Source organism: Strongylocentrotus purpuratus, unplaced genomic scaffold, assembly GCF_000002235.5.
Source record: "Strongylocentrotus purpuratus isolate Spur 01 unplaced genomic scaffold, Spur_5.0 spur5_scaffold_1, whole genome shotgun sequence".
NCBI classification, from domain to species: domain Eukaryota; kingdom Metazoa; phylum Echinodermata; class Echinoidea; order Camarodonta; family Strongylocentrotidae; genus Strongylocentrotus; species Strongylocentrotus purpuratus.
In genome coordinates, this window is record NW_022145594.1 from 27,537,082 (window position 1) to 27,550,614 (window position 13,533).

Sequence of the window (13,533 nt, forward strand, 5' to 3'; positions counted from 1 at the left end):
GTTCTTCCATGCACTTCAATTTTCCAGCGGTTTGTTAAAAGCGCACAAGGATGAGTCTTTGTTAAACTAAAGAAAATACACTAGAATGAAAACACAGAGGAACCACGTTTATTGGAGGATAACTTCATTTATTTTATAAGAGAAAGACATTACAAGTTTGGCGTCAGAAGTCTACGATGGCACCAGGAAAAGTATAATTAAACTCAAAATTACAGTGTTATATAATGAGCAGCATACTTGTCTATTATGATACCAGCATTATGTTGTAAGGGCCTCTTGTTCAAAGAATAAAAAGACAGTAGATGGGAAAATAGTCAACTAAAGTTTAATAGACATCGGAGGATAAGCTCATTTAAGTTTACGACGTTATGTGATTAATACTGGTTTGTGCCACCAGTCTACGTTGACCCTCTCAAAGAAGCTATCAAATTAATTACTACTTACATGGCCATATAATAGACAGTATAGCTATTGCATTTCAATTTAGAAACCGGCTGCCATAAGGGCTCCCGTTAAGTACACGGTGTTACGCAATGCATAATAAAAGTGCATTAATGCTGGTCTATGGCGAGCATGATTGGTGTTTGGTGAGCATTGCAACATCATGTATACAAATAATCAAGGAAAGTAACACAATTACTTTGACAGGTCACTGTACTTCAAATACTGGTCAGGTGGTTGATTCCCATGAATATATTGTCATTTATTTTATCACGTGACCAGCTTTCCTGGTCAAAACATGTTGATTTCGTCATTAAATGTAAATGTTCAAGACTGTTTAGGTTCAGCAGAAGGATTATAAATTTTAGAAACCAAGGAGTACTCAAACGGCTTTTTGAGCTTTGTGTAGACCAATTATTTAATACGGTATCCCAGTTTGGTTTCCACATTAACAGAATCAAAAACGCTCATGAATCCGTTCAGTGGTGCTTTAATCGTTCCTGTTTTTCATACAATAAAGCAAACAATCTAACTCAAAACAGAAAACAGTATTTAACTACTGATGGAGCCACCCTGCTAAAAAAGACTAACAAATAAATAAATATAAATAAATAAAAGCATCTGGGTTTCTTTTCAATTGCGTTTTATTGAAAGTTGTTTAACTTGTTTACATGATCAAGAGAAATACATTTTCGGATTTTGTTCTTCTTGTGATTGTACAATTTGATGTTGCAATACTCTGCAGTAGACCAGTTTTAACGACCATGCGCACCTTAGTTGCGCAGGGCCAGCTGGTCAAATGTAATATTCGTGCACAATGCCTGGTCCAGAAGTTCCTTGCATTCCCCAAAGCGAATATATGATCAGCTGCCCATGCACAGCTGTGGTGCGCTCGAACATTACTGCCGAACGTCCTTGCTATAACTGAAGAGGCAACTCCGAATAAGATTCATAATGGATATTATATACACTTAGGTAAACAGGCACGCCCCTTTCCATTTCTTATAATCATACATGGTTCAGGAAAATCCAGTAACAATACTCAGTCACACCATAATAAATAGTCTAGTTCTGGACCCTTTTAATCAGTTTTTTTTATTCGCCGTGATGACGCGATCTTTAGTGACGGCGTGATCCCGAGAACCGGTCGGATCACGCCGTCACTAAAGATCACGCCATCACTCGGCTAAACGCTTATAGTCGGCGAATAAACAAAAATCATTAAAAGGGTCCAGAACTAGACTACGGCATGACCGGCATCAGACCAATCAGAGACTGTTGAATAACTGTTAGATTGAATATAATTTAATTGGATAGAGTTCCGACATGAACGCCAAACATTCAACAACAAAAAAAACAAAAAACATTTGCCCATCATGGGATAGTAAACATTTTATATGAAGGAAATCTCATTAGGATAAGCATAGTGTGGGGGGAGAGATGGTTGTGACACTCGCATATACGCGGTCGTCACTCATGTTAAATGATTGAGCCCCGAACGATTCCCCGCACGGACAATTTATGTTGGTGGGAGGGAACTATTTGGAGATCCATGAAATGACGGATCCATACAAAATTTACTTCCGGTGTCGTAACTATTCCTTTAAGCAAGCCATTGGGACAACAAAGAGACGCCCTCTATCGCTTATCCTTTAACCCACAGAATAAGGCATAAATAAGCGAGGCAATGAAGAGACCGAGAGTAGATTCGAGGTTCACTGCGCTATTCGCTTGAGAAGGAGGGGTGCACTTGTCTGCGCTGTCACAGACGCAGAAGGTTGCGTTTAAGAGGCGATCGAAGATCATTTCCTCTGTATCTGGGAACAACTCAGCCGGATCATTGTCCGAAAAGAAGGCGCCAACCACGGATTGGTCTACGCAGTGGTCTCCTGGAGAAGTGGAGGCGACAACGTCTTTGGGGGCACAAGTACGTCGCTCGACCGTCAACGTAACGGTTTGCCCTATTCGGGTAATACGGAAAAAAGGATGATGAGAAAACAAAATAATTAACATGATTGACAGAAGGGGAACAAGGAGATTTCATGCAAGTGTATGGGAAACATGGAAGCGAAACCAAAATTGCCAAAAGAGGAGCTTGGGTGTAGGTATGCCCGAATGAATACAAACATTTTGATATTTCCATCATATAACGGTTTATTTGCTTAATTTAAGGAAAATGAATGTTGAGAATTATCCTTCATTCAGGAAACTTAAATCTTAAAAACAAAGGAATAAAATGGATTACGGACGGACTCAAATTCCAAATGCCAAATAAACATGCAAGTTGTAAGAGTTTGCTTGTGATCACTCAAGGTAAAAATCTGTTAACTAAATGCCTGTTGTACAATTTCAATGCATTTCAACTTGCGCTAATTATTCTTGTGAATATAATCAAATCTTAAACCATTAATGAAACTGCAATTTGTGCGTTGGTTGTTTTTTTCCAATCAGCCATCACATGCCTCGTCGGAGACCTCACAATCCGCTGACGGATTCTAACGTCGATAAATACCGCCTCGTGCGCAAAGTGATGGGAGCTTTGGCACTCACCCGTCCCAAGCATATAGGCGATGTTGACTACACCCGTTATACAGGTTGAGATACCTTCAGGGCATATCATCTCACCAGGGTTGTCCGAACACGAGACAAGTTCGGTGTCACCAGGGTATGTAATGTTACCATCAGAAGTTATCTCCTTACAATTGATGCAGGTTCTCAAATCTCCTGTTGAATATTTTGAATGGAAGAAGAAGAATTGATTAGTGGCACAAAATATATTTTTGTGAAAACTATCATTCAAGCTTTGAATCGGTCAACGGCTTGATATTGTATTAATTCTTCCAACAATAACGACCCACGATAATGGAAAAAAGTTGTTTTCTGCAAGAGCTACCCTCCTCCTTCCTTAAGCGTTTTCAAATGCAATTTGTTTTAATATATATCAGTAGCTACTCGTATTTTCAAATTTTCTGTAGCGTATAGTATTTAAACAGAAAGACCAAAAAGTAGTAACTGTAATTTGAACTTGTCATTTATTTGGTGAGACTATGATTTTAAAGGCCGGTTCAGACATGGCGAGGAAAAAGCGAAAAGGTTTTTTGTTTGTGATGACGTAAATTGTAATACGTACGCTTTACATTTTTTTTAAAGCAAAGCTCTTGGTATGTTCGCTGTGTCTCCTTAGCTCAAGATTTAATATAAAATTCCTAAATTAAATTAAGTTAAATTAAGTTCTTCTAGCGTCCGATGGCTGCGATGGCCGTCTCATTTACAGATCTCGGTGAAGTCCTTTGTTGTGCGCAGTTGCCATTCGTGTACTCTTAAACAAAAATCCTTGGCGGTTTACCGTATCATATATGAACAAGCCTTAATGTGCTATGTGCGAACCTCTATAGTTAATATCAAATGTGGACTCATACTGAATAGAGGCTATGCCCAGGGACTAGCTTGAAAATCGTTCCAACTACATATTAATGCTTCATGAGAGCTCTCACCTTTTCCAGTTCCTGTCCCGCCTTCTGCGCCTGTTGACGGTGAATCAACTGTGGGTGAAGGTGGGGTGCACTTGTCGGCACTGTCACAGACGCAGAAGCTTGCGTTTGTGATCCCGAGGAATAGCATACCATTTATATCTGGGTACAGTTCAGCTGGGTCATTGTCGGAAAAGTAGGCGTCCACCACGGACTGTTTTACGCAGTGGTCTCCCGACGGAATCGAGGAGACGATCTCTTCAGGGGCACAAGCACGTTTCACATCTCGGATGGTCACATTTTGTCCTATTTTATTTTAATGGAATAGCAATAGGAAAACTGATAAAGATGCTGTTGATGAAATAGCAATACTTCTAATTATGAATACAAAAAATAATGACAACATTTTATAATAACCCCAATCTCTATCATTTCTAGATACTATGTCCCTTTTGCAGCCAACATCAAATCCTGTAGAACTTTGCAGGAATTTTGAATATGTCATTTTTGTCCTATCTGTGGGATTTAAACATTAGCAGTGTCCTAGTATTCAAATTATGCAAGGAAACCTGTTTATCTTCTAGACTTTACTGTCAGACACTAATGAGTGACTGACTGACATCTTGTTTTTTTTCTTTGGTAATGACATACCAAAAAATGAGCTGTTACAGGTACATGAGCATTTGTCTACATCAATAACCCACTACTTGAAGTGGCCAATATTAAACTAATTGAATCTTTGTGCAGCACAAAACCTACGATCATTATGTAAAAGGGTTTGAAAATCATACTACTACTTAAGCGATTGCAATAGCTTAAGTTGATTCTACAACTAATAGTCGTTATTTTCCGAATAAAAGCCATTTTCAATCCCTTTCGCTTAGAGGGAAGTTCTTAATTAGCATTGTCTTTCAAATGCCGTTGGAAATTAACCTTGTCATTTGTTGGGCTTGCAATTTTCTTTTATATACATATAATGGAATATTCTGTTCGTTATGGTTCTTGTTTGTGACAGGGCCCCGGTTACAAGCAGAATTCTACTTCCTAGAAGTCCTAACCATTATATTGAAAAAAGGATGAACAAAGATTCTAAATTAATCAAATTCAAAATTGAATTGACCAACTATAGGCGGCTAAACCAATCTATGAAGAAAAGAAATCAATTACAACTTACTTTTCTGTTTTAAGAAAGGCGAACAAATTAAACATTTATTAGTTCTTTGCAACATAAATAAAAACAATCCCTTTATACAAGTATTCTTAAAATGTTTAGTCTAAACTTCTTTTTTTTTTCGCAGTCTGTAGTTTATTGGAGGTGTGTGTGTGTGTGTGTGTGGGGGTGAACACAAGTTTAGATACAATCCACCATAACTATAGTCCAGAATCTGGCCTATTTAATTTTGATCTCCACCACGCCAATGATATACCTCTCCCTACTTACTTACTACCAGCCGATGATGGCGTGATCATTAAATTAGGACACCCGATTATGAGTTTGTTGATAACGCCATCTTCGACGGCTTGAATCAAGTATGTAGGGAATAAGCCTTTTCGTAAATACTTTTCGTAAATACTATTTGCGCATGGGCAGATTAAATTCATTTCTGATAAAATTGTAAAACCCACCGACAGGAATACGTGATCATGTTATGTAATCATTAGGGACTTTTAGATTCGCACGAAGACAATGGAGATTGCTACGATCGACGTCCTTTTAATGCACTGCCTTAAATGGACGTCACACGTATCAGTCCCCGCAAATCTAAAAGTCCCTATTATTTATGTGTGCACCTACGTGTACATTCTTATGATACCAGAGGGAAAACAGAGCTTTTCATGAAGCACATACATGACTTCGGCATTGATTATTCTAAAATACACAAATTGGGTATTCTCCATGAGTAACAGATCTGTGGATACGTGGGGTCATTTGACCCATGTGCTAACTACGAAATGACCTATTATAAAGGACCGGGCAGATTCAGGACTACCTTAACTGCAGCAAGTTAATTACTTGCTGGGGTGTAGATACTTACCAGATTGAAGTCTATAGGCAACGTCTATGATCCCGGTCATACAGGTTGAGATACCTTCGGGGCATATCATCTCACCATGGTTGTCCGAACACGAGACAAGTTCAGTGTCACCAGGATCTATGATGCTACCATCCGAGGTTATCTCCTTGCACGTAATGCAGGTTCTCAAATTTCCTGTTCAGCGGGGGAAAGAAGAAGACATTTTAGAAGTAACAGGAATCGTTGTGCTTGGTAGGAGTTTAAAAAATCTACCACCATATCAACAATTTGTTTTAAAACAGAACTAAGAAAAAAATATGTTGTATTGCGCTTTGCGACCGACCAACAAATCTTGAAATCTACGGTTGGCTTTTTATTTTATTTTTTTTTTTTAGAAGAAAAAAATAAATTAAAGCATTCAAAAAAATATATGCCAAAAGAGGGAGTAAAAAGAAAAAAAAAAGTATTAAAACAGAAAAATTGATTTCCGACCGACTCATGTTCTCGCACCTAAAGGGCAATACAACATCTTTTTTGTTAGGCCTTATATTAGTAGACGCTTTATTTCAAAATGTTATTATTGAGCATTTATACCTTTGAATATATCAAAATATTAACGTGATCTACTAACTAAAATCAAATGATAGCCCGATTTATTTCAAACTAACCAATTATTTGTAATTTGTCGGAATATATAACATCTTGCTCGGAGTATTCTCGTTCTCGGGTGGGGCCTTGAAGGTGTTAGCCATGGATTAGTGTTTTCGGCAGTGTTAGCGACAAAATGTTAGCGACTACATTACAAAAGAATTGTTTGAAACTAGAACTATTTTGTAACTTAATTAGTAAAAACCCTCTTTAGCTTCATTTTATAATTGTATTTATTGAAAATGTGTACCCTTTCGTAAGTGTTGCTGATGTACTAGTCCGTTTGACAGTGGTTTCTAAAACGGTACGTCTACTACGCCAGCTATATTACCTGATGCTTCAGGAGAGCCTGGCACCATGGGTGTCGATCCCGGGGGGGATGGGGGGGATATATCCCCCCCAATATTTCAGGTGGGGGGGATGGCCTGTACAATCATCCCCCCCCAATAATTCACCATAAAATTATTTTTTTAAATGAAGAGAAAAATTAATGATGAGAGTCCGATGAGAGTAGTTAATTGTTATTACTCGCAAGATGACCATCAATATACACATTTTGCTATCTCATTTTCATAATACATACATTATATACGAAGTTAATAAGACAACCGTATATGAGACAAGAATAAATTGAATTCTCGCTCATACGGCTTCATCAGGAATTGATGAATTTATTCAATTTGTTCAATCAACAGCATATCATAGAAATGCAGTGCGCCAAATGCAAAGACGCAGCATCAAAAGCAACGAGCTAAATGTTAAGCGCGAAGCACAAAAGTAGCAATCTGCAATGCACATCAGACAATCCTGGACAGTGTAAACATAGATGAACTCTGTGACGATTTCGTGATGAGATCGGAGACAAAGAGAAAGATTTTCGGACATTAGTATGACTTATAAAATAGTTCACTAGTTGTTATGTTGTTTCCGTTCACCCTTTTTAAAATTCACGTCATTGTATCTTTATTTTTATTTTTTTCACTCATTTTATTTCCTGATATTTCCTAAAACATTTTTCATTTTTGGAGAAAGATTATTATGTCACAACTTATTTTCAGTTGGGAAACTGAATTCAGACAAGGATTAATATAGAGAACAGTACAATGAATCGTCTTCTTTCTCTAATAATTTAGCGAACAGGGCAAAGCTGTTAGGGGGGCAACTGAATTCAGACGTGGATTAAGAGTAATAATCAAATGAAACGTCAAAGTACACGATACAACTAATCGTCTTCTTTTACTAATAATTTAATAAAACGTGAAAGCTTCCGCGCTACGCGCGGAATGGGCGAAAGTGAATACAGACAAGGATAAAGAGTAATAATTTATTGAAACATTAAAGCTTCCGCGCTTCGCGCGGTAGGGGGGAAACTGAATTCATGAAGGACACGATACAACAAATCGTCTTCTTTCTCTAATAATGTAATAAAATGTGAAAGCTTCCGCGCTTCGCGCAGGATTGGGTAAAAATGAATTCAGACAAGGATTAAGAGTCGAGAATGGTACATAGAATCGTCTTCTTTCTTTAATAATCTAATGAAACGTCAGAGCTTCCGCGCTACGCGCGGGGGAAGGGGAACTTGATTCAAACAAGGATTAAGAGTCGAGAATGGTACATCGAATCGTCTTCTTTCTTTAATAATCTAATGAAACGTCAGAGCTTCCGCGCTACGCGCGGGGGAAGGGGAGCTTGATTCAAACAAGGAATAAGAGTCGAGAATGGTACATAGAATCGTCTTCTTTCTTTAATAATCTAATGAAACGTCAGAGCTACCGCGCTACGCGCGGAGGAAGGAGAATTTAATTCAAACAAGGATTAAGAGTCGAGAACGGTCCAACGAATCGTCTTCTTTCTCTAATAATTTAGTGAAACGTCAAAGCTTCCTCGCTTTGCGGGGGGGGGGGGGACTCCCCCTCCCTGCACCCAACCCCCTAGGAACCGCGCTTCGTGTGCTAACTACCGCCCCCCCTTAAATTAAATCCTGGCTACGCGCTTGGGAGGGGTGCAACTTGCCACACGCTTCTACCACTTTGGTTGCTTTGATCCATTGCCGAAAATATTTTGGCACCTATCATCCCCCCCAACCACGGATACAAATCGACACCCTTGCCTGGCACGCTCTCTGCACCCACTGCAGTGGAATCAAAGGTGGAGAAGGTGGGGTGCACTTGTCGGTGCTATCGCAGACACAGATGCTTGCGTTTGTGTTGTAAATGAACTTGAGAAAAGTATATTTAGATGAATTCAGTACGGCGGAAAAGTAAGCGTCGACTACGGACTGCTCTACGCAGTGGTCTCCCGAAGAAATGGAGGAGACGATGTCTTCAGAGGCACAACCGCGTCGTTTATGTATGTGGCTATGAAGTGATCCTAAAGTTGTTGGGATGAACAGAGCCATAATAGTACTGATCTCGTTGTTGATGGTAATGATAATAGTAATGGTTTTAAAAGCAAATTAACAATAATGTTAATAATCATAATAATACAAATTATGATTATAATTATTAAAGATATAATAATAATAATTCATTTGATAATAATAACATTAAGATATATATAACCCCAAGCTCTAGATAAGATAAGATAAGATAATATATTATTTGACTCTATCGACCCCCTTCAGGTGTATGAGAGCATAACATATTTACAATACAATACAGACAAATATATAAAAAAAACAAAGTAAGATATGATAATAAAGTACATATACATGTACTTTTTGGTGTAGCGGTGAATGAAGACCAGTGTTGGATGTCATTATTCTGGTTATCCTCTCCTTTGCTTTCACTTTATATTGTTCTCTTTGCTTGCCATTCTGAAGGGGGTATATGCACCCTGGCCCTACTGAAGCCTGTTATTAAATGAAAAAGGTGTTTTAATTTTTATTTTGATGAGGAATTATGATAAAACGGCCAAAGTTTCCTTGACGGGATGGTGCTGGGGGAAATAGTTTTTTTCTTCTGTTTTTTCTCACTTTTTGTCATGTTTGATTGTAGATTGTAATTGTGTTTGCTTTATTTTGTTATTGGTCAAGAATTACATCGCCTAAAATTCACAAAAGTGGTCTGAACTACTAATTTGCTTTGGGCGGCCAAAAATATACATAAACATTTTCCCCATTAAGTTTCTAGTAAAGGCTCAAAATTGATTTGTGTATTTTGTTAGTTAAAGAAATAAAATCTAGACAGAGATGCTAAAAACCTTCTTTTTTTTTTTTACTAGTATTCGTAACATTTGTAATTTAAACTTCTTCTTTTTTGCATTCCATAGTAAGTTTGAGGCAGGGGAGGGAGGGGGTGGTAAACCACTGTTTTAGATTTATACCACCATATTTCCAGTAAGTGTATTACTTTCTGGAGTGTAGACACTTACCTGCGGAAGGTTCATGCATATAGTGGGCCGTCCAAGTCATACAAGTTGGGATACCCTGAGGGCATATCATCTCACGAAGGATTCCTAAGCAGGATTGATATAGGTTGTCACCAGAATATGAGGGGAACAAATAGAAGTCATTGCATAGGAGACAGGTTATACACTTTCCTATCGAATGTTGAAGAAAGAAAAGACAGAATAATATAATTAAGAAGGGAAGGGGGTTTTACAAAGGAAGGCTATTGTAAGTATTTAACTAAAGGTCTGTAAACCGTTGTTTTTTCTTTAAACTTAACAGAATGGCGATAACTATTATTCGATTCAATTTTTCAATTTAATTTAATTCATTCAAGTCAATTAAAAAAAAAGTACATTGAAAACATATTTTAAATGGAAAACATAATGTCACGTAGGATATAGTATAGTATACATTGAACTTTAAACACAAAAGAAGAGAAGTGGCGCAGTTTGCCAATGACACAACTGTATTCCGTGATATTTTTCTGTAGATATAGTAAATATATGTTCAAACCATGATAAGTGTTGATCGATAATAACTCCTAAGAAATTTGTAAATTGGACACGTTTATAATTACATTATTCATACTAATATCAATTTCTGTAATTGTATTTTGCTTATGCTAGATTTGGCGGCATTAAGAGATAACTTATTACAATTAAACCACTGTGAAACATGACATAACTCCTCATTAATAATTTCTTTTTCAGGAAGTTATACACATATTCCCATTTATTATTTATGCACTTTGTCAAAACACTTCCGATTTCTAGTTCTGCGTTTTTTTTATTCATGCATATACTTTCAAGGGTTATGTGTTTTCTATTTTATTTATATTAAACGTTGGGCGAATATATAACTCAAACATTTATTGATATTTTGATTATTCTATTTACTCTCGCACATTGTTTGTATTCTAATTAATGTCTCTCACTATTGTTTAAAATCATGTTCTTGTTCAACATTGTAATGTTTATATAAACATGTATTTTTTCACTTTTTTCCTCTTTCAAATTTGATCTCGTCTGTCCCTTTCATTTTTCTAACCAATATCAATATTTGTTTTTGAAATGTGACTTGTGATCTTTGGTGAATTAAATTGATGTTAGTCTTTGAGTGTCATTAAAAATGTTTAATTTGTCTTCTATCAATAAACCCGTTTAACTACGATTACAATATTCGTTCATTATTATTTTCAAAGCACGACTATTTTATTTTTATTTACATGTATGTGTAGACGGAGCGAAAAGATTGGGTATAGAAAAAAGTGTGTGTGTGTGTGTGTGTGTGTGTGTGACAGAGGGAGGGGGGAGACAAGAGAGAGAGAGAGAGAGAGTGGAAGATATGTAGAATGGGGCATAGGAAAGAGGAACATGAAGACAGTGTGCATTGACTAACATAACATGACACTGATAAATGCACATGCATGTAATCATATTTACCATTTAATCATGACACATCGTCGGCTGTCTCCAAGAAGGCCGAAAGGGGGTATCTCACTGAGCGGCGAATGCTTGCGAATGTAGCAAATTTGGGGTTTCGCCAGGGTACTTAAACGGTTGCAAAAGGTTGCAAGAAAGTTCGCAGACAGTTTTCATTGTCACAAACATTCGTTTTTGTCGCAAAGAAGTATTGAACATTTATTTTCCCGCAAAAACAGTAGCAAGCGTTTGCAAAACAGTCGTAAGCGTTGGCAAAACAGTCGTAAGCCTTTGCAAAGCAGTCGTAAGCCTTTGCAAACGGTTGCAAGACGGTGTCGCTCTTTGTTCTCGCCAGTTATTTTTGTTTCGCCTATAGTAGCGACCACGTTATCATATGGTTCCTTTATAAAATCGACACATCGAGTACCAAGAGTTAGCAAAAGATCCCAAACGTTCACAAATAGTGGCAAAGGATTGGCAAGTAGTTGCTAATTCTCGCAAGAACTGTCGCTAACATTAGCTAAACGTTGCTAATAGTCGCCAACTGTCTTTCTCAAACAATTTCGGAAACATTAGCTCAAATGTTCCTAAATGTAGCTTAACATCACTAAAAGTTGATGATTTTCGCCAACATTTGTCACAAAAGTTGGCGAATCCAAATTCGTAAACGTTCTTAAGCTTTTGCCGCTCAGTGAGATACCCCCTTAAGATCTTTTTAATTTCATTTGCAGTAGCGGCCTTTATTGCAGACAGCTGACGAGTCATGTGGTCCAGTGGCAATATGCCTACGCTGGAGTAACTGAAGTACTGTGACCCATACGAGATTCCTTGGATGCTACAGTCCCTTGACGAAGCAGAAGGGCTCTAGCCGAATAACGTTTTTTTTTCTTTAAAGGTTATCATTCAGTTTGCACATGATAAGCACATGGGATTTGTAATAGTAGTGTTAGTAGTATTATTATTATTATTGTTATCATCAATACTAGTATTGTCATTGGTATTAGTATCAACATCGTCATGAACAACATCATTATCAACATCATCATTGCCATTCGAATTATAATTGTTATCAGTACGTTATCATACAAAAAAAAGGAAATGTATCTATTATCCATGCGTTCATTCATCCTTTGATTTATATCTTTATATATTTTTGTATTTATTCATTAGTTCCATTGGTATTACCATTGTTTTCGTATATGTTGGTAACAGGGAAGAAAATGGAAGAAAAACATGAAGTGTTTACAAATGAAGCCTGCTCTTGGTATGGTCTTTCTTTGTCGGGTATTTTGTATAAGTAAAGTATCGAAATTCACTTACCTGTAGTAAAAAGGCCAAAAAGTAGCCCAATAACGATGAGGACATTCATGTCGGTATACCTGCCACGGGAGTAAGAACATTATTACATACTTTCCTTTCATTCAGTATATGCATTAACACAGCTTGTCTGAGGCAATGTTGGACATCCCCCAACGCCCCCTCCCCCTTCTTTTCTTTTCTTCTAACATATTTTTTTAAATTTTGGTCCAAACATAACTATATTTCGCGTCAAACTTAGACGTTAACAAATGAAAGACATTAACAAATGAAGGACATTTTAAGATCTAGAGCCATTCTTTTCTCTGATGTAATTCTACAATGTCCTCACTAGTCATTTAAAAAAAATTAACAACCTTTGTAACCCTTACCAAAAGTTGGCATTCTTCAACATCATGATTACATCGGTTAGAAATGATCAACCAGCTAAGAATACAAACTGAAATAATACTTACAGTTTCTCTGGGAATACGGATTTAAATTTGAACTGTCCTCTACCTCCGTGAACAGCAACAATGCTTCTGGTTGGCTCGAGCTGAATCTTAAATACCACGCGTAATTGTAAACCGATTACCCGGACGCGTGTTGAAGGGAGGGAATCAAAATTTAAAGGTACTTGCCATCTTTAAAGGATATTGTGTGCATTGTTACGATTCTTCGACTCTATTGATTTGGGGGGTATTTATCCAATTTGCAAAGTTGCACCTATTTGTATTTCCCCCCCCCCCCCCCGGAATGCTGCAATATCACGAGGGATAGTTATCCCCGAACATTTACATTTTTTTGTTTTTGCAAATGGTCTCAATGGGCAACTCATTATTATGGGTGAT

The 13,533-nt window shown here is 37.3% G+C and overlaps 1 protein-coding gene across 1 annotated transcript; it reads right to left on the reverse strand.

Annotated features, from left to right (window-relative positions):
• Window positions 1-107: 107 nt before the first annotated feature.
• Window positions 108-5,998, reverse strand: LOC115921015. The gene is made up of 4 exons (XM_030977938.1): window positions 5,948-5,998; window positions 3,936-4,217; window positions 2,992-3,165; window positions 108-2,402 (listed from the first exon to the last, which is right to left on the reverse strand). Exons 1-4 carry the CDS (start codon window positions 5,985-5,987, stop codon window positions 2,080-2,082), a joined length of 819 nt encoding a protein of 272 aa, XP_030833798.1. The 5' UTR covers window positions 5,988-5,998; the 3' UTR covers window positions 108-2,079.
• Window positions 5,999-13,533: the final 7,535 nt, after the last annotated feature.